The 21,162-nt window shown below is 47.7% G+C and overlaps 1 protein-coding gene across 3 annotated transcripts in view; it reads left to right on the forward strand.

Moving 5' to 3' along the window:
• The window catches only part of NAV2 (neuron navigator 2), a gene marked incomplete at its 5' end in the record, with an annotated part of 768,636 nt that overhangs the window by 697,271 nt on the left and 50,203 nt on the right, over positions 1-21,162 (forward strand). For all 3 annotated transcript variants that reach the window (XM_079709585.1, XM_079709583.1, XM_079709584.1), the window contains 7 exons: positions 4,957-5,248; positions 5,994-6,696; positions 9,433-9,900; positions 10,570-10,635; positions 11,964-12,008; positions 14,466-14,626; positions 16,729-16,917. In XM_079709585.1, the coding sequence (XP_079565711.1) occupies positions 4,957-5,248; positions 5,994-6,696; positions 9,433-9,900; positions 10,570-10,635; positions 11,964-12,008; positions 14,466-14,626; positions 16,729-16,917 (1,924 nt within the window). The remainder of the gene's footprint in view (positions 1-4,956; positions 5,249-5,993; positions 6,697-9,432; positions 9,901-10,569; positions 10,636-11,963; positions 12,009-14,465; positions 14,627-16,728; positions 16,918-21,162) is intronic.

The following is a 21,162-nucleotide window of genomic DNA, read 5'->3' on the forward strand; positions in this document are numbered from 1 at the left end:
GATTGAGAGGCGGCAGCCAGTAACAGAGGAGCGGTCCTTGGGGGATGGAAGTCCCCTTTGTCTGTGAGTGACTGTCTCCTCAACGATGTCGAGGAGCACGGGGAGGGTCTTCGATGGGACACCCGTGCCCAGATACCCAGCATCGGCCTCTGCTCACTGCTTCTCTGTGCTGGGCAAAGCATCTCCCTGCCTGGGGACTGACAGCCTCTTGACCAACTTTCTCCAGGAGAGCTGGTGAGTCTGGCTGCAGTGTCAGGGAAAAGGTATGGCCTTTGAAGTCAGGGTTGAGCTCCTAGCTCTGTGGCATCCTTGGATAAGCTCAACGTCTCCAAGCGTCTGCCTCCCCGTGATTACATAAAATCACGGTAACTAGGCTTATCTTGAAGGGTGAGTGTGAGAGCGATATGGACATTCTTTATCTGAACATGCTTTCAGATAAATGAGCCTAATTCATTTTTTCTTTTTTCTTTTTTTTTTTTTTCCTGGCTGTGCCACTCTGCTTACGGGATCTTAGTTCCCCGACCAGGGGTTGAACCCCGGCCCTCTGCAGTTGAAAGCGCTGAGTCCTAACCACTGGACATCCAGGGAATTCCCTCAGAGCCTAATTCTCAATAGTTGCTCAGACGGTTCATTTCGTTTCTTTCCTTTCCTTTCCATTTCCTTTTCCTTTTCCTTTTTCCCTTTCCTTCCTTCCTTCCATATTACCTATCCCTCTGCTTCTCTCCTCCATTCATGTCAGGAACCAAAAGTTGACTGTTACTCATGGCCTTTCTTTGTAGTGTCAGAGCACTTCGTCTTATGTTTTGCAGCATTTTGTTTTTAAGACAGTGTGTTGGTGGCAGAAGACTTTTCACACGTGAACATCACTTCCCCACATCCCTTTCATCTATCTCTTCCTGTCCTTGTGACTCGGCATTTTCTCAGTCTGTGGAAGGTTCCATTCCAGGTGCCTAGGTACAAAAAAGGCATATGTCAAGATTCCTCTCATTTTCACTGCCTTTGAAATTTTAATAAAATATACAAGGGGAAAAAATGGGAATTCCATGTGAGTTTACTTTTTGCTATTGAAGGAAACAAAATTCTGAATTCTGTGGCAAGGATTCCTGTCCTGTGTGACCTTGAGTAATCCTGGAGCTCTCTGGATGATGGTCTGGACGTAAGGATAGGGTTTGGCTGGGGTGTGGGTGGGGCACCCCTTGTGCCACCTGCTGGGTCCTGCTGCTCCTGACTTGAGGCAAGTTACCTTTCCTCTTCACACCTGTGCTTTCCTTGTCTGTCAAATACAGATAAAAGTGCAAGTTTAGAGGATTAGATGAGCTAATAATGTGTGCAGAGGCACCCAGTGCCCAGTAAGAAAGGCAGCCGGTGATGATGCTGACGCTGATCCTAATTTCTGTTATTACTGGGACTCAAACTTTAGCCAGTGTAGCATCTCAATCTGCAGGGGATGGTGTGGGCTTGAAGAGGGCAGTGTCTCTGGCTTCTTAGAGGCTTGTGGCCTAAGAGCACAAAAGACAAGTACCCCGTTCACCTTAATGCAAGGCAGAAATAGATTAAATGCTAAAGTGCCGGAGATTTTCAGAGCGGGGACAGTTGGTTGCAAAAGAGCCACTGTTAAAATTGAGTCCCTGCACGTTGAGCTCATTGTGCCCACCGTCAGCTCTCTGTTACCACCCCTGTTTCACGCACAAGGTAACAATCTCAAAGAAGCTCAGCCGCTTCCTTCAGGGTCACACACAGCACAGGAGGGAGATGCAGCACCTAGTACTTGACCTCAAGTCTGTCCGACCCCAAGCCCATGCTCTTCCCTCCACCTCCCACCCCACGGCTGCACCTCGTTCCTCAGCGCCTTGGTTCCATCCTCTCACTCTCAGAAGACTGGCCTCCCCTCTTCAGTCTCTGGGGAACCTGGGCCCTCAGGGGAGAATTCTCCCATCTTCCAGGCCCTCTTCCTCCTTGAGTGTGGCTATTTCCCTGCCTTCCCTCTTGGATGCTGAATGAATAGGTGGGCTTACAGGTAGGGGCAGTAGGAAAATCTACAGAAAGGAGGTACCACTTGAGATGGGAACAGCTGGCAAAGGGGAGGGTGCAGCTCTTTGTACCTCCCATGTGGCCATCCTGCTGGCCCTCCTGTCGTAAGCTCTGGGAGCAGAGAGGCTGGCCCTTCTTCATCTTTTAATCCCTCCTGGTGCCACCACATGATCTGGCACACAGCTCAGCAGGGGTTTGCTAAGGAGATGTGAACTCACAGCCTGTATAATGTCCCAGGGCAGAGGCCACCGTGCTGAGAGCAGCTGGGAAGCCTACCACCCTGGACCACATACATTGTGGGGCTGTGAGGGTTGGATGATTGTTCTTTCCAGAGGGGGATTCAACTGTATTCCCAGACCAGGGATGTGTGCACTCTCTCTGCCACTGGGGTGGAATCAGTTCTGGAGGTCCCACCCAGAGGCTAGGCTGGAACTGCTCCAGAATTGGAGCTGGGGAACCACCGGCCAGCCAGGGTGGAAGGAGAATCTACTGGGTGTAGGTGCTATGTTAGGTGCCCCTGGACATGCAACATCCTCAAGTCCTTGGACTTGTCCTCCAGGAAGGCAGCACAGCATGATGGCTAAAATATGGGCTCTGCACTTAGGCTCCCTGGAACACTTGTACTGTGTGATCCTGGGTAATTTTCATTTCCACTCTGTGCCTCAGTGTTCTCATGTAAAATTGAGACTACGAACTATAACTTCCTCATAGGTTCCTGGTGAAGATTAAATTAAATGGTACATGTAAAGCACTTTAGCCCAGTGCCTAGCACATAGTAAATGCTTAGTAAATTTTAATTGTTACTGCTCCTACTATTAGCATCACTATAATTTGATCAGGGAAAATAAGGTATAGGAGCATTAAAGGAATAATTAATGCAGTACCCCAGGGTGTGGTATCTCCTAAGTTTTCAGTACCTCTTAGAGTGTAAAAGAATGTGTTAGAATGTACTTGAACATAAGCTCCAGGAGGTTAATGATTTGTATTGATACTTTGTTCTCATTCATTGTAGTATCCCCAGTACCCAAAAGCTTTCTTGGCACACAGCGGTACCGGTAAATATTTGTTGAGTGAATGTTTCCAAAGCCAAGATATTTTCTGCCTCAGGGCCTTTGCACATACTCTTCCCTCTACCTGGCATGCTCTTCCCTAAACTCTTCTCTTGGTCAGTTTCTGCTCATTCTTTAGGACACTTCTTCAAAAAGGCCCTACCAGACCACTGTACCTTACCCCCATCATCATAATCTAAATTACATCACTGCCTGTAATTCTCTCTCAGACTCCTTGTCGTTTTCCATTTATTTGTCTTATATTTCCAATCCCTGCTTCTTTCACTGGATCATAAACTTCAGAAGGGATGGGAACCAATCTCACTCACAGATCCTCATACCCACCCTAGTGCCCGGCAAACCACGGGCATGGAGGAAATTCTGGTTGAATGAATACACTGGAATGTTTAGAGGAAGGTACACGGGCTGGTGTAGTTGGGACATGGAGCAAGTACCATGAGTTTCCACTTATCTGTAAAACTGAGAGGAAGACAGTTCTACTTACCTGCTTACCCTCCTTGACCAGATAGCGGTCGGAATCGGATGAGGTTGTTTTGGTCAAGTGTGCTGTAGCTCGAGAAGCATGTGTTCGCCGACCGATTTTCTCATTTCCTCACCAAGCCTGATTGCGTGCCTGCTGTGGGGACGCCTCTGTCTCTGTCCTTTGCCGCCGCTGAACGATGAGCTTCTCGCAGCCCAGGAGTGTTTCTGTTCTCCTCCTCTCTCTATCCCTAGTACCTCGTGGAAATGTTTGAGGAATGACCAAACAACTGAAGGCACCCATGAGGTGGCTGAGGGAGGGGGGGAGGCTGTGGTGGCGATAGAGAGACGATTGAACTTGGGCTGCTTGTCCGTTCATATCTTTGCTCCCGCTCAGCCAGCGTATTCCATGCAGGAAGCCATCGGTACTAATCTCGAGTGACAAGCATCAGGCCAGATTCTTGCCAGCGGGTCATTTTGATTTGCTACCTTGCTGATGTTGCCCACGCTTGGTAGTTAAGTACAGCAAATATGGGACCTGTATCGCAGGGGAGCCGTCCTAAAGTGTTGCTTCCCCATTCACTGCACTGCTCCTCCCTGCTGAAATCTGCTCAGACTGGCCCCAACCCCTAGGGAGGCCCCCAGAGCTTTCTGGTTAGCGAGTTATGGCTTTTAACTGCAGCAAATGATTAACCATCACACTTCCCCTCCTGGGCTCCGTGGCCAGCAGGTCAGGCCTCTTCCAAAGAAAGCTGGCTAATTATATCCCTCGTCTGCACAAAATCCCACAAGAGGAGCAGGCAGCGGCATATGAATGGAGCTGGGTGGGAGCACATGGTGTCGTGGGGAGGAAGTGGCTTTTGAGGCTTTGCTTCCTCTCAGCCCCTCCCTCTCCCTGATTCGAGGGGAGCTAGCAGCCGCCCTCTCTCGCTCACTCTCGGTGCGTTAGACTGCGGCGCTGTGCTAGATCCAGAGATCTGGCTGCCGGTGGAGTGATCAAAGGGAAATGGGCTGGGAGGCCGTGAGCTGGATAGAGCTCAGGCTGCCGGAGCTAGAGGAGGCTGGTCGCCAAGTGGCAGAGCTGGCGGCTGAATTTTTGTCACAGCTCCGTCCACTGGTTCTCCTCCATGGGGCTCTTGTCCCTCTTTTTCCTCTGGCTCTTTTTACTCTCCTCCCTCATTCCCTTTTAGGACATATTCATATTCTTTCCTTTCCTTGGACCCAACAGATCAGGCTTCCTAACAAGATAACCAGAGTGCAAAGGCCCAGGCATTTTAAAGTAGTCATCTGTTGTTTTTCCCTTAACTTGTGCAGTGCATGGGCATTTTTGCTCTGGGGTGAGGGGCTCTCTAGCCTGGGGTTTGAGAAAGACTAATTCAGAGGGTCTCCTTCGCAGACCGACGCTGAGAAGCACTCACAGGTGGAGAGGAATTCCCTGTGGTCCGGCGATGATGTCAAGAAGTCAGACGGAGGGTCAGACAGTGGCATAAAGATGGAGCCGGGGTCGAAGTGGAGGCGGAATCCTTCTGATGTGTCTGACGAGTCCGACAAAAGCACGTCGGGCAAGAAGAACCCTGTCATCTCTCAGACAGGCTCGTGGCGGCGAGGCATGACAGCTCAGGTGGGCATCACCATGCCAAGGACGAAGCCGGCTGCCCCGGCAGGCATGCTCAAGACCCCAGGAACTGGTGAGTCAAAGGCGTGCATGGGCACTTGTCATTTTCAAAACCTGAACCGCAGTCACTCTAGCGAGGGCTTGATGATATTTTTAAATCCCTATAAAATGCACAGGTATTTCTTCTTAGGGTTTAGACTCTGCTCATAGCCAGCTTTCAGAAAGGTTCACGTCCTTACCTTTCTCCAAGTGGAAGTATGTAAGCATGAGAGCCTCTTAAATTCTGAAGATGGTTCAACTGCCGAGCCATGTTGAATTGGTTTAAGTATGTGCTGTGTCAGAGCTAACATACCCAGTGAAGGCTATTCAAGAGCACGTGGTTAGGAGCTGTTGGTGTGTTGAATTGATGTTGTCCATGATTTAAGGATGTATGTAAACGAGGGCAGGGTTTTTGCAGGAAGGTGGGGTACCCCTTGAAAATGATAGGGACAGCTTTTCAATGGACAGAGGGAGAATGGCCAATAAAACCCAAGATCTCTTTCCCAGACATATCAGTGATTGGCTGGCTTTGCTTTCTTCTGGGTAAATTTAGACTGCTTTGCGAATGAGGAAAACCATTGACATCTCCTAAAAGGCTCATGGTGACAGTTGTAGATGCGATTATCTTTATAAAAAGCTCTTTCCTCTGTCTCCCAAGGGGACTGCTTTCCCCCAGGAGAAAGCGAGCTAGTTCTTTGGAGGAGGGGAGAATTTTAAACAGTCAGCTGGCGGAGCTGACTTCTTGGTTTGCAGGCTAACCTTTCTGATCTCTCTCTCAGGAAAAACAGATGATGCAAAGGTGTCTGAGAAAGGAAGGTTGTCTCCCAAAGCCTCCCAGGTGAAGCGCTCCCCGTCAGATGCTGGCCGCAGCAGTGGTGATGAATCCAAGAAACCCCTCCCCGGCAGCTCCAGGACGCCTACTGCCAATGCCAACAGCTTTGGGTTCAAGAAGCAGAGTGGCTCTGTCGCTGGTTTGGCCATGATCACAGCCAGTGGGGCCACTGTCACCAGCAGGTCAGCCACACTGGGCAAAATCCCAAAGTCGTCCGCACTTGTCGGTCGGTCCACCGGTCGGAAGACAAGCATGGATGGGGCTCAGAATCAGGATGATGGGTATCTGTCTCTCAGCTCCCGGACAAATTTACAGTACCGGAGTCTGCCAAGGCCCAGTAAATCCACCAGCCGGAATGGGGCTGGGAACAGGTCTAGTACCAGCAGCATAGATTCCAACATCAGTAGCAAGTCAGCAGGCCTGCCGGTGCCCAAGCTGAGGGAGCCTTCCAAGACAGCCCTGGGCAGCTCTCTGCCAGGTCTGGTCAACCAGACCGATAAGGAGAAAGGCATCTCATCCGACAACGAGAGCGTGGCTTCCTGTAACTCAGTGAAGGTGAACCCGGCAGCCCAGCCTGTGTCTAGTGCGGCTCAGGCCACTCTCCAGCCAGGGGCCAAGTACCCTGATGTGGCCTCTCCCACTCTCCGCAGGTAAGTGGGTAAATGGCACCGAGCGGAACTGGAATACGTGGAGTGGCATCCTGGATTAATAACTTCCTGTTTTCTTAGCTGAAGCCACCTCTGGTTTTCTCCACTTCAGTCCTTGGGTAAAGCTGTTTGGTCGGATGCTGCCAGCAGTTCTGCAGTCAGCTGATTATTTTCCCGTGTTGGCATGAAAAACATAAGCCTCTGGAATCAATCATCCTGGGTTTGAATCCTAGGTCCACCCTAATTAACCACCATGTAACCTCTCTTAATACTTCTGCTTCCGTTTCCTCATCTGTAAAATGGGGATGATGATACCTACCTACAGGTTCTTGTGTCCATTAATCTATGTAGCTACACCTGGCCCATAGTAAGTACTCAATAAAAGTTAGCTACCATCGAAGATGAGATCCTAATACTCCCTTAGATCTGGATGGAGAGCTCAAGGGAAACAGTTTTGTTTTTAATCTGTGGCTCAGATTCCTCATCATTATGCCAGACAGTGGCATAATGGCCAGATCTTTTCCCCAAATAGTCCAATAGCCCCCACATACTTTTTTATACTGCATGCATAACTCCAAATTAGTGCCTGAAATTTTAGCTTCCTTTAAAAAAAAAGAAAGAAGAAACAACTCAAAGCAGAAGCGTTTTCGAAAAAGAGAATTTGATTTCCTATGGCCTGAAAAAGGCATTTTCCTGCATTTCCACAACGGGTGGAAATTTGTACATTAAAATTGATTATTAGCTTTTTGAAAACAGTTTCCTTTCAGTTTCTACAACTTTTGCCTCTCCATAGCATCTCATTATAATATCCACTGGACCACTTGAAAACTGCAGCTGCATAGAGCAGAGTTCATCCTACCTTTTCAGGAAATTTCTTGTCATAAGAAAGAGTAAGTCCAAGGATAGAAAATTTAGCAGTGAAAAAATAAAAATTATGTGCACATGTACATATTTGGGGATGAATGGGAATGTTTGCAAAGCCTTCAGAAGAAGCATTCCACATGAAAGGTATAATGGAGCAGTTCACCATTCTTTGTCTAGACTTGATTATTAGAATTTCAGTAATGATTATTTTTTCAGGGGAAAGTCCTATTGGGCTGCTCTTTGTTGTTTTAACAGGTTGCCTTGTAAATGAAAATTTTCTCTGCTTCTTGCCTCAAGTATTATATGTAATATTCGCTCTTTGGTATTATAGATTTCCTTTAGTAACTACAAAGGCATTTTACTAGACCCTTAGGCTAGTGTAATAGAATACTTGAAAATGCATGCAGCTTCTTAGGCTGTGAATTGAGCACCTTTCAGCCCATTCCTAGCAATTACATTTTTCCTCAATTGTTAAGGTGTTCTGAATTCTCTCGTTGTGCATTAGTATGAAGAAGAGGAATCTTAGGTGAAGTGTGATAGCTCTCTTCAAATGGTTTGAAGGACTAACAGACAAAAGATTGGGCTTTTTCTGTGTAGTTACACATAGCAGGATTAGAAGCAAGACATAAAAGTTGGAAGAAGGTGGGTTCGATTTTGGTTTTGTAACAATTAGAAATGCTTGGCAATGGAGCCAGTTAGCCTTTGGAGTATAAAGTAGTGAGGTCCCTGACACTGGCGGTATGTAAGCACTCTAAAGCCAAGGTTCTGCAACAGGATAGTTCTTTCTCTGTCACCAGGCAAAAAGTGTTCCTCTTCTGTCACCAGACATTGTAATGAGGGTTGATTATGTGTTTATTTATTTTTACAACAATTGGGATTTGTAACAACTGTTTGGAGAGGTCGGAGGTCAAACTCACACCACTTTGACTAGCTGGGTGAAAGGCAACCTGCCTATCATAGTATGTAGTAGTATCGTCTCTTTACGGAGATACCTGTTCCATGACAGTTTTAGTGGATAGAATAAAGCCGTTACATTTCTAGAGTATGTACTGTCCTTTGATTTTAAGACAGTTTCTCCATCCTACCAGAGAACCCTCTGCCAATGGAAGAGGGAAGTGTCTGTGCCATTCCCTGTGTTCTGACAGCACATTTGTGGTCACGAGCAGTGGGGGAGATGACATGCAATGGCATTTCTGTGTGTCTATCACAGAGACACAGTTCACACCCAGCATGTCTGTTCGGACATCTTGTGAACCCCACAAGGTTTGAGTGTATCACTGGACAGTACTAGCTCTCTGGCCCTAAAAGACACATCTTTCAGGCTGGGCTTTCATGTGAGAATACATCTGAGAGTATACATTGCCCAGGCCGCCTCCAGATCTAGCCTCCTATTCTTGATTCTACATGTTTGCTTAGAGATCAAAGAAACCAAATCCTTTGGAGCTGAAGTGTCATAAACGGAGTGCCTGCTTTGCGCTGGGGTCATGGATACAAAGGTGATCAAGACAGCTCTTTTCTCTTGAGATGTTTCCTGGGCAAGGGCAGTTTTCTAGTTACTCTGTTTATGGAAAGAAAGGAAAGCAAGATGTTGGACCAGTGAGGGATAGGCCTGTAGAAAACTACTCCCCGTCTCCCTTTGACTCAGGTAGATCCAGGGTCCCAGCAGCAGCCTAGAACTTGAAGGTGGAGCCTTTGCTCCACCAGTGCCCTGGCCCGCTGTGTGGCAGCCTTTCCCGGGGGAGCGCCTTGAGCCTAGAAAGGACCGCGCCTCCCTCCCCAGGGACTCTCACTAGCTCCTGCGCCCCGCCCTCCTCTGACGGCCGGCATCCCTGGGCTTTGGGTGTTCAACCCGTGCAACCCTTTGTCTCTTCGCAGACTCTTTGGTGGGAAGCCTACCAAGCAAGTGCCCATCGCCACAGCCGAAAACATGAAAAACTCGGTGGTCATCTCCAACCCTCATGCCACCCTGAGCCAGCAAGGTAACTTAGAGTCCCCCTCGGGCAGCGGTGTCCTGAGCAGCGGCAGCAGCAGCCCTCTCTACAGTAAGAACGCAGACAGCACCCAGTCCCCCCTGGCCTCCAGCCCCAGCTCCGCCCACTCGGGCCCCTCCAACAGCCTCACGTGGGGCACCAACGCCAGCAGCTCCTCAGCCGTTAGCAAGGACGGCCTGGGCTTCCAGTCGGTCAGCAGCCTCCACACCAGTTGCGAGTCCATTGACATCTCCCTGGGCAGCGGAGGGGCGCTGAGTCACAACTCCTCCACCGGCCTCATTGCCGCCTCTAAGGATGACGCCCTGACCCCCTTTGTCAGAACCAACAGTGTGAAGACCACACTGTCGGAAAGGTTGGTGCTGTGCATTTGGCTGCCTTTATCTCCCCGAAAGACGCCCTTCCAAGAGTCCAAAGATTATGTCAGGAAGCCCAAGTGTTAGGTCACCTTTGCTGGGAGATGTCTCTCTTTCTGATCACTGCCGTCTTTCCAGAGGGAAGCCAGTTTGGGATGAATTAAGCCTGGCTCTGCTTCCTGTTATCTTTTTCACTGTGGTTTTTCTCAGTGCATGGAGCTGCTGGAAGTCTCTCGGGGGCAGATTCCATGCTGCCTTTTGAAAGGGCATTCCGCTTTCGAACTCCTTCCATTTTATATTTCGTTCATCAACTGCCTCTCTCCCTGCCCCTTGTAATTGTGTTGTCCAAGCAGGTGGCGGCTGCAGCCGCGGAGCGTGTGGTAGGATGTTCCTTAAGCAGCTGAGTCCACATGCTGGTCCTCGGGGCAGACACCCTCCTACTGAAGGGCTGCGGGCCAGAGCGATAGGAAATCAAGAAACGAGAATTGTCCTCAAAGCTCTGAATCTCACTGCAGTAGTGATCCGTGTCCATTTTCTCCACATGGGGAAGAAAGCCAGTATCAGCACTGGAAATGAGCAAAATGTGCTAGTCGTTGTGTATAACAACCCCACCCCCTCCTTCCAATCTAATGCTCCTTCTCTTGTTTTCCACCTGCCTGGCCTTCTAGCCCTCTCTCTTCCCCTGCCGCTAGCCCTAAGTTCTGCAGAAGTACTCTGCCCAGGAAACAGGACAGGTAATGACGTCGTAGGCCGGGGACGCCACCGAGCCTCTAGCTTCCTCTGCCCCCCTGTGTCAAGCCAGATGTCTTGTATGAGGCTGTTGGCCTGCGGCTTCCGCTTGTGTTCGTGGCCCCGGTGTGCTCTGTGACCCCCAGACATGCCTGTGAGGGTCTGTTCCGCTGCCCGCAAAGCTCAGAAAGAGGTGGAGCGGGGCTGGCCCCTCCTCTCCCAGCTTGGGAAGGAACCTCAAACCTGCCACCTGGCGAGGGGCGGCAGAAGCTCTCACTGGCATCTCAGCCTCCCCGTGGCATGCTCCTGCTTCCCAGCTTCCTGCCCTTTCTCCTCTCCCCCCTCCCCCTCCAAGCCCAGAAGTGACCTACCGCGCACCACGCGGCTCTGCGGCCCTCACCTTTGTCTCCCACACCCCTGCTCCCCACGCAGCTGGCCCTTTGCCCTCTCAAAGGCCTTTGCTGCAGTTTGGCTCTGTGTCTCGCAGGCTGTTGTGTTCTGTGTGCCCGTTTTCTGTAAGAAGAATATGTGGAGTGTTGTTGGCCCCCAGATGCCCTGAGGGTGGGCCCCAGACATGGATCTTGACCTTGAGTTTGTGGGGAAGCCATGGCTTGGCCAAACATAATGAGCAGATGTTGTTTCATGCTAGGAGGAAAAAAAATAATGAAAACCCTCTTCACCCCATTAACAGCGAAAACTTTGCTTTTGTCAGACTCATAGACCAAGCCTTTAAACCTAGCTCTTTGGAAATCCAAATGCTGTGACTTTATCAGCCAGCAGGTCGTAACATGCCCCAACTCTGCCCAGGGCTCAGCTCCTAGCTACGCCCAATGAGAGCCTCGAAAACTGAGAGGGACCTGGAATTCACTTTTTACAGATGAATTCCAAATATGCAGACTGCTGGCCTCTTGAAACTCTCCAGCAAGTCCCTTCTCTCACTTGAAGTCATCGCCAGTGGCATTTGGTGGTGGGCCAGAGTGGTTAGGGGTGCGGGGAGCCTGGCGTCTCTCTCTGCCGCGGAAGGCACGGGCTCTGCTTCCAGATGGGGGCAGCTCCTGAGTTTGGCATTGAACCCGTGGAAACGAAGGAGCAGTTGGGGCTGAGTGGCTCAGGCCTCCTGGGGACGGGGGTGGAGGATGCCTGGGTGTGAGCGCAGGCCTGGGTTTCCTTTGTTCCCGTGGCTGTGGATGTGTTGCATGCAGAGGACCACTCCCTGGTGAAGTGAGTCTCTTCCTCCAGATCTCTTGGCTTGTCCTTAGCCTTTCCCCCCTCACATGGCCTGCTTTCCCTGTGCTTCTCTGAGGTTCTTATGTTTGTTTTAACTTTCCTACAGTGACCCGCACCTTGATAGGAACACTTTGCCTAAAAAAGGACTCAGGTATCTGTGTTTTCTCCTTGCATCCATGCCATCTGGTGTGGCTCTGGGGCTTGGCTGTGTGGCTCTCTCATGGCTGGTGGGGCTCGGGCTGGGCTGGGGTCCCCGCTTTGGCCACCGCAGCAGGACCCTTTGGATGACGGCTCCCCTCGCAACCCTCTCGTTCTCATCTCTCCATGTGTCGGCTTCTTTGCTTGAGCAGAGGCTGTGCTCTTTCAGGCTTACTGTGGTCAAACCATCTCATGACAGCTATCCCTGAGCAAGCCCGGAGAGCGGTTACCGCTTCTTCTGGGGCCAGTGGGTTTAATCGCTGATCATTTCGCCATGACCATTCCATTCACGGGCTGTCTTCCAAGAGAAAGGATATGACTTGTAGCATGTTGATTGGTCAGCCAGGACACAGAGCAAAGGAGAGAAATATCCCCACCCCCACCCCCCTGCCAATTTGAAGATTTTTAACTTTCTGGCCCATAGACAGTTGCTAAGGACAGGTGCTTTGCACTTGTCTGAATATTCTAATCGAAAATCGGGTCAATTTTCAACGCCCAGCAAGACATGGGTGTGTTCATTTTTTTGATGTAAAGAAAGTAAGTACTTCCTTTCCAAGAGCGAATGTCCTTTCATTCACTGTAAGTGATGGCTCGTTTGTGGCGCTGGTCCTGGTGAAACAAGATGCTATAAGTCACCACTGCTCACGCCATCCACCTCACTTTGCCACCCAGAGGAACTTCAGTCCTAACGCCTGCCCCGTGATCTTAATGTCACATGGTTACAGCTGTCATTTCTCCCGCTCTCTAAACACCTCGTTCTTTGTAGCATCGGCTTCACCCTGCACCAAGCAGTAAGTGCTTTCGCAAAACATGGAACTTGGAATGAAATGTTTCGTTGCTGTCATGTATGTCTGTAGTTAATAACCAGCAGTTCTTAAGGCTGAGAGCGTTTTGACCAGTAATGGGAGGTAGGTATCAATGCTTCCTTTCAACAGGAGTTCCGAGTAAAGCCAAATCTAAAAATCTAAGAATAAAAGTATTGAAAAAGCCCCCAGCTGACCTCCGGACGGAGGAAGTTCAGCACGGTGGCCTTCGAGGGGGGAGTTGGCAAGGCCTTTAGTACTTAACAGTTTTCGTCATGCTTGTCGGCACTCAGGCTAATGCTTAAATCATATCCACTCTTCACGTGAGTTTGACCTTGATGCCCCAGCGTCGCTCCCAGAGGAAGCTCACATCTTTGAATATCAGCATTTCGTAATGCTAATGTGTATATTTCTGGAGCAGATCTATTCTGTGAAAATTATGTAGCTCTGGCTTTTAAAAAATCAGATTTTAAAAGAATTCAGAATAGAGGTAAGTGACAGGGTATCCTCAGGCAATTGATGGGACCTAGAAAGTCCAACTATAGTAAAAACATTAAGGAAGAATCGTGTTTATGTTCCCTCTCACTGTGACTCCCTTTCTAGCTCACCCACTCCGTACACACACACATCCAATACAAACACGCTGACAACACCTTGTCCTAAGTCAAGAGGACCACTCTATTTACGTAATCAGTAGTAACCCCACGGTAATCTATTTATAAGTCCAAAGTACTCTGGCCACTGGGGCACTTTAGACATTCAAGATGCTGCCTGTGGGCATAATGAGAAGAGCCCACGGGCAGCATCCATAATGGATTTGGGAATCAGACAAATATGGATTGAAATCTCGGCACGTGATTCAAGGCAGGCCATCACCTTCCCTGAATGTAAAACAGGAATAATAGCATCTGTGTTGCTGGGAGAATCCGAGGCTTCAGTAAGATAACGTCTGTGAAGGCACCTGGCACGTTGGAGACATTCAATAAATCATTACCAAATACGTTTCAGAATTAATGATGAGGTGGACCACGTGACTTCTGAAGACCCTCCCCTGTGTGAGACCCAATGATTTGGGGTTCCTTTTGTGAAGACTGGTTTCTGCCAGATTCTAGTAACTACTGTCAGCGTTGGTCTCCTCATACCTTCCTTTACGTGTCTGGTTTCTGATACTCTGTGATTCATGGCCACTTACTTGCGCTCCAGAATGCAGATGCCATGAGCTATCCAATTAAAACTTCCTCAGAGCTCTGACAGCAGCTTGTTTTGTTGCTTCAGTCCTGTCAAGGTGGAGGCTTTGAAATGACACCGTCATGAATCAACATGTTACAGATACGCCCAGGGACGGCTCTTTTGAGCATTTACCCATCTTGTTCCCTTTATGTAGTTCCCTCAAAACTGAAAGGAATTGCAGTTTTCCCCCAAAGACAGCCAAGTGGCAAAAAAGGTTTTGAGAAACTTTGTGAGTTTCGGGATGTGTAGCGATCTGATTTTTCAAACGTCATCTTTGGATGTATATTTTCTTTTTACATGTTTATCGTCAGCTCCAGAGAGCTCATTTTCATAAGCGCTGTTCGTAGTTAATCCCAGCCTGATCTCTGCCTGTCCAGGTACACCCCCACCTCCCAGCTTCGCACACAAGAAGACGCAAAAGAATGGTTACGGTCCCACTCTGCAGGAGGCCTGCAGGACACTGCCGCCAACTCTCCTTTCTCCTCTGGCTCCAGTGTAACTTCTCCCTCTGGAACAAGATTCAACTTTTCTCAGCTTGGTGAGTAGCTACTTGGCATTAACTGTGTTGATCAGCGCCTTAGGGCAGAGGTTATCTTGCATTTTGAAAGAGACAAGTGGTCACATCACTCTCAGTATCTGATCAGCCCTCAGCAGTGTAGTTTGATTATAGGCAATTGATAGCAAAAGAAAAGAAAAATGTGTTTTGGTTCTCTATCAGTCATTTTCTCTACATGGTTGATATAGGTGGGGTTATAGCAAAGAGCAAACCATCCATGGAATGAGAAGAATGTATTCTAAGACCTCTGAAGATGTAGGTTTTATAGCGTATCCCATGTTTGGTCATCCTCATTGCTTTATTAAACCAGAAATAAAGATCAGGTTTTGACTGAGCAGATATTCTTGGAAATGCCTACCGGTGACATCATGCTTTGACTGTCACAGTGAGGAAAGGAAAAGAATATGTAACACAGTCCCTGCTGACATGTCAACGGATATAAAGTTTACAAGTATTAGATTTCTTAATCATATGGTGATCTTAATCATATCATGATCATATTTTGCAGTTTTAGAAAAAGTGAAATATTGTCATACATTTATTAAATACACATCTTCCATGCCACAACTAAGTGAATCTTGCTTAATGTTTTGAGTTGAAGTTGGTATTGAATCCATGAAGTGCATTTGGACAAAATAGAAGGGATTGTTTTTTTAAAAGTTTAAGTACCAAAGGTAGTCTAGTTTAAGAAATAATAAGTTAATAAGTGTTGGCTTTTCTAACTTGTACTGTAACATCCTTATACTTTCTATTTTAAGTATATGTTTCTTATGTAAACAACTTAGATATTTTTCCATACTTTTTTTTTTGATGCAGAGTTCAGGTTAATTAATATTTTACTGCATCTGATAATGTATTATACGTTTGAATCCTAGTGACTTTTCATTTTGACATTCTTGTGATTTTCATATGCTATATTCTTCAGGCAATAAAAAATTCAAGCAAAAACAAATTTTTTTTTTTTTTGCGGTACACGGGCCTCTCACTGCTGTGGCCTCTCCCGTTGCGGAGCACAGGCTCTGGACGTGCAGGCTCAGCAGCCATGGCTCACGGGCCCAGCCGCTCCACGGCATGTGGGATCTTCCCGGACGGGGGCACGAACCCGTGTCCCCTGCATCGGCAGGCGGACTCTCAACCACTGCGCCACCAGGGAAGCCCTGGATGCTTTTTTTAGAAAGACAAACACCCACACAGACTCATAGATAGGTAAAAGAGAACAGTCCAAAGCTTTATATGAATCCATGTAAAAACTGCATATGATCTGATAGCAAGTATACACAGTTAGAAAAAGGAAAGAACAGTCCTGGCTGAAATGACTGGGAAAGGTTACAGGAAGGTGGCAGGGTGAGAGCTGAGCCTTCCAAGATGGAAAGAGAGGGAAATATTTTTTCCAGTCTCATCTCGTTCTTTAGAGAGGCAGCCTTTTCTGATTATTGTGAACAATAAACTCAGTCTTTAAGGGCTTCTAATCAAGTAAGGGTTAACTCTTCATTGTTAATGAACCGAATGCATACTTCTGAACTATTTTACGTTACTGAAATGGACAGGATTTTAATAAGAAAGCCAGTTTCAGCTAAGGTAAATGCACCCCCTTTGCACTGAAGCTCTGCAGGCACCATTATGAAATCTTCCCCATCTGAGACAGTGAGACCTGTGTTCATATTGTTCTTTCCTGGCTGTAACTCTTTGAGGCAGGAGTTTCTTGTCGTGCACAAATGCTTCCCATCTGATCAAAAGCCCGGCTGGACTATTTTGGGCTTTTGGCTTTAGGGAGAATTGTTCCAGATGAGCCCAGAAAGTAATTAGCTCATGCCTGGAAGGTGACACTAGCTTGTCTGAATGTGCCAAGTTGGAAAGCTGAGGCCCAGAGCCTCGCTTTGGAACTGACCCACCTTTCTTCCCTTATTTTTAGCTGTAAGTGTGTTACTCAGATGCTGGTGTGACCACCTTTGAGAAAATAGACAAGGGAGAGAAGTTGACAGGGACGGGGATGGCTGATCATAAGCAGCCTCCTCTTCGTCCCCCTTCGGGATTTGAACCAGGACATGAATCTCCAACGCTTTGACTGACTCCTTTCCTTCCAGCGAGTCCCACCACTGTCACCCAGATGAGCTTGTCCAACCCGACCATGCTGAGGACCCACAGCCTCTCCAATGCCGACGGGCAGTACGACCCGTACACGGACAGCCGCTTCCGGAACAGCTCCATGTCCCTGGACGAGAAGAGCAGAACCATGAGCCGCTCAGGCTCATTCCGGGATGGGTTTGAAGAAGGTAAGAAGCAAGGAGGTTGACCCTCTCTCACGTTGTGCAGAGCGGTTAACAGTCCTCTATACTGAGTTCACTTCATTGACCTAAGAATCCACCTGTACCAGTTTCCAACTCGCCACTTACTCTGGGGCGCGGGGCTGGGGAACTCTGAATAGTAGGGTCTGACTCTTAATTAAGCTCGCAGGACTGTAGGGAAGACAAAACACGGGTGAACCCTGGGGTTGACCGAGTTCCGCTCCAGGCTTCTCTCCCTTGGACTTGGACCCTAGCTACTTGGCATGCACCTCCACTGTGAGACTCAGCCGCTGGCACAACATCTTGGCAATGCCAGTCACTGGAGGGTTCGTTTCCCTGTGCCAACACGCCCGTATGGCTTTGGGGGGCTGTCGGCAGCCACGCCTCTCCCCTTTGCTCCAGAATTTTCTATTTCTTTTCTCAAGCACCAGTTTTTTTAAGTTTGTTGCTTTCAGTTTTGCCCTTTCCCTTCTTTGCTTGCTAACTGGGAATATCTGGTGTTGGATTTTTCTGTTTTGTTCATTTGAATCAGAATTTGGGGAGGAAACTACAGTGGGTATCTTCATCAGCCATCTTCCTAACTCAGTTCATTTCTCTTTCCTACTTCAGTCAAAGTGTGAGTTAGGGGAGCAAGCAGTCAAAATGTTGGAAAGGCACATCACCCACACTCCCAAAAGCTTCCCACAGATGGGGATGATAAGACATTGGTGTCAGTACCCGTGACGAATGGTTAAGAATATGGGATAATAATACCAGGGTTTGAATTCCAGCTCCACTACTTCTTAGGTATATGATCTTGGGCAAGTTAACTTCACCTCTCTGTGCCTTTGTATTTTCACTGATGAAGTAGGAGTACCAGGCTCATGGAATCATGAGAATTAAATGAGATAATATATATAAATGTTCATCCAGTAATGTTAGTACCTGTTACAGCCTAAAAACTGAGCTTCAGCATTGATGTCCTGGCAGCTGGAAGTCCCAGCAAGAGGAGGGGGGACTCTTGGAGCAAATGGAGCCGAGGCTGAGGGCCATAGCCCTAGTTGTGCCTTTTCTGCCAGTGACAGAACAGAATGGGGGTGGGGAGGGGAGTCACAGGCACTTCCCTCTGCTCCCAGGTCCCTGTGAGAATGGGGAAATATGGCCAGTGTCCTCCTGGTAGGAAAGAACAAATAAACTTGTGACTGTCGAGGAAACCCCTAAACAAGTCAAGAGGGAGAGAGATGCAAGACGTCAGCTTCTGCCCTGCCCAGTGTTCTTTTTAACGAAAGTTGTAAAGAGTTTAGTTACAGAGCAGTTGCCCCCTGGTTAATCTTCCTTAATTCTGTCCACTCTGATTTATGTATCATTTGAGTCCAGTGAGCAGAGACTCAGTCTGTAAATCCATCTGTGGGAACCCACTGGGACGGAGGATTAAGGAGGGGCAGAGCCTGAGTTACTGAGAGCGTTTTTCTGGAGTTAAGAGCTAGAAATCAGTAGTAATCGTGGAGGGCACGTTGACCGTAAGGCGAAGGAGTAGGCAGTTTGTCTTTAACATTTTTCTGATCAGTGGGCGAACCAAGCATGGCCACAAAGCATTTCCCAGCCCTCCTGATAATGACTCGTGAGTGGAGAGTGCCCTGTGCCCTACTCATCTGCTCTGTCCCGTGTGTACCTGAGTGAACCATGTTCAGTGCTGCAACTTGTCCAAACAAGCACACTTGACCTCATAAAGGTCCATTACAGTATCATCATCAGATGGGTTTTTTAATTCCATCTGGAATCAAGCCGTCAGGCAGCACAACTGTGGAATATCTGGGATGTCAAAGTGACATTGATAAAAAGAGCTTGCCCACAAGCAGTGTCTAGACTTTTGTAAGCCCTGATGATTCACGGTGATGTGGAACGGAAGCACAGAGGTAAAATCAAATTTGGGGAGAAGGGGTAGAGACTGCTGTCGATATACTAAGAAACATGTAACATCTTCATCTTTTGGGAAATTTGGCATCAGATTGATTTTATTTCTTCCAAGGTTATTACATTACAAAAACAAAATAGGGCTTGTGCAATTAGGTGTTTTTAGTTCCATTGGGGGATGACTTTTTTTTTCCCCCCTCTTGAATGTATAAACTCCTGGTACTGCAGAAACAGTTGGGAAAAAATTCACATCTCATGTTTGGACCGAATAGAACCTCCTTATATTGATAAGAGGCAGTTAGATATATCATATGCCAGAAGGCAGAAAGAAAATTTAGGAAGAATTAGCACAAGTACTTGAGTGAGGTTTTTGTGGGATTTAATTAGCACTTTCCATTTTGAAGGAAATGGAAGTCATAAATATGTAGATGAGGTACAGGCATGGCCCAGGTGCAACCTTTCAAGGTTATTTCAGGTAAATTAATTTCCATCAGATGCATTATGCAATCTTCAAGTCAACTTTAATAGTGCACTTTAGGGAGATGCTTGAGGCACTTTTCAAATGAATGTCTTTGGAGAAAAAAAAATCCAGGGGCTTTACCAGTCATCTCTAAGAACTGGTGCAGTCTAAATCCGTTCATATGGAACCCAAAGAAATGGAGCAGCTTATTAGTAAATAAATCTTGTGTTGCAGCTCTCCTGTGTTTTCTAGCCCCCGAGTTACACTTGGATTCAAGTCCTGGCACCTCCACTGTTAGCAAGGTGACTTTGAGTAAGGGACTTGACCCTGTTCAGCCTATTTCCTGTTCACTAGAATATGGAAAATAAGTATAACTGTACCTACTTCAGAGGATTGAAGTGAAGATTAGGTGAGATAAATCCTGCAAGGCATTTAGCAGAATGACTTTGAAAGAGGTTTATAGTAAGTACTCAGTCAATGGTAGCTATTGTTATAGTTGTCATGTTTTGTTTTATCCTTCTCCCCATGGGCCATTTCAACCCCATTTTGTTTATGGCAGAGTTGAAGAGAGGAAGTGACTTGGGGACTTTTTGCAGCCAAAACTATGTCCTAAACTCCTGATTCTCAGCCCTCTGTGTTTCTACTCAATCCTGCCTTACACTTGTCTCTTCCTGGGCCACAGCTGGGCTTTCTTACGTGTCTGAAGCAAACCCTGAACCTTCATCAGTGTGGTCGCCGTTTTCAGTTATGCTTCTTTCGCTGGTTGAGAGGGCAGCCCATTAGCCATCAGAACTGCATCTCATTCTCACCGACTCCTTCCTTCCACAGCCCCCAGTGGCGGAGCGAGGACTAGAGTGCAATACCCAGACTCACTTTCTCTCTCTGCTCCTGGCCAGCTGTGTGTGCTTGACCACATGGCTTAGCCTCTCTGGACCTAAATTTACTCCTGTGTTCATTAGGGATAGAAATTCCTGCCCTGTCTGGGAATATTACCTACAAATTCTCTATGATGATGAGGATCACTTCAAACAGTAGTATGAGGAAGTGCTTGATTAGTATGAAGCTGAATATATACATATATCTACGTCTATATCTATAGATGTAGATATATATATGGTGCCCAAGTGTGACAGCAGAGGCATTTGTTTGCTTTATTGGCTGGAATATGCCCAGTTGTCTCATTCCATCCTGTGATTTCACCCCTACCTGTGCCTTCTAGTTCTTCTCAAACATGCACTTTTTGCTTGTTTGGTCCCAGATTGTGCCTGTGTAGATTGAATGAGGGGTTTAGGAAACCATTCTAAATATACCAAAAAGCTTTACCAAAAACAAAAAAACCTCAGATACCAGTAAACAAGGTCACTCAGGGGCAAAGCCATCTCCAGATTTCTGGTCTGCAGATCCTGTTCCTGAATGCTGTAGGACCTTAGGCAGGTTGTTTAACCTCTCTGGGTTTCAGATTAGTCAGTGGCAGAGAAGGCCTAGATATTCTCTGTGGTTCCTTGTATCTTCACATTTTTGGAGGTACAGGTGTAGGGAGGAAGCCGCAGAGCATGCTTTTGCTGCTCTGGCTTTGTAAGTCTCATAAGCATTCTGTTGTCCAAAAGTATCCCAGCCACATAACCCAGGCTCTGCCTTGGCTCAGGTTTCTTGAAGGAAGGCCAACTGCAGTGGTTCAGGCAGCCATATTCAGCTTTGGGTTGATCTGGAAAGCAAGGACTCTTCCTTTGGACCACAGCCTTGCTGTTGCTGTTTACAAGTGAGAGGAATTAATTACGGAGAAAAATAATTACCTCCGGGCTTCCCTGGTGGCGCAGTGGTTGAGAGTCTGCCTGCGGATGCAGGGGACACGGGTTCGTGCCCCGGTGCGGGAGGATCCC

This window comes from Hyperoodon ampullatus, assembly GCF_949752795.1.
Source record: "Hyperoodon ampullatus genome assembly, chromosome: 7".
Lineage (NCBI taxonomy): Eukaryota > Metazoa > Chordata > Mammalia > Artiodactyla > Ziphiidae > Hyperoodon > Hyperoodon ampullatus.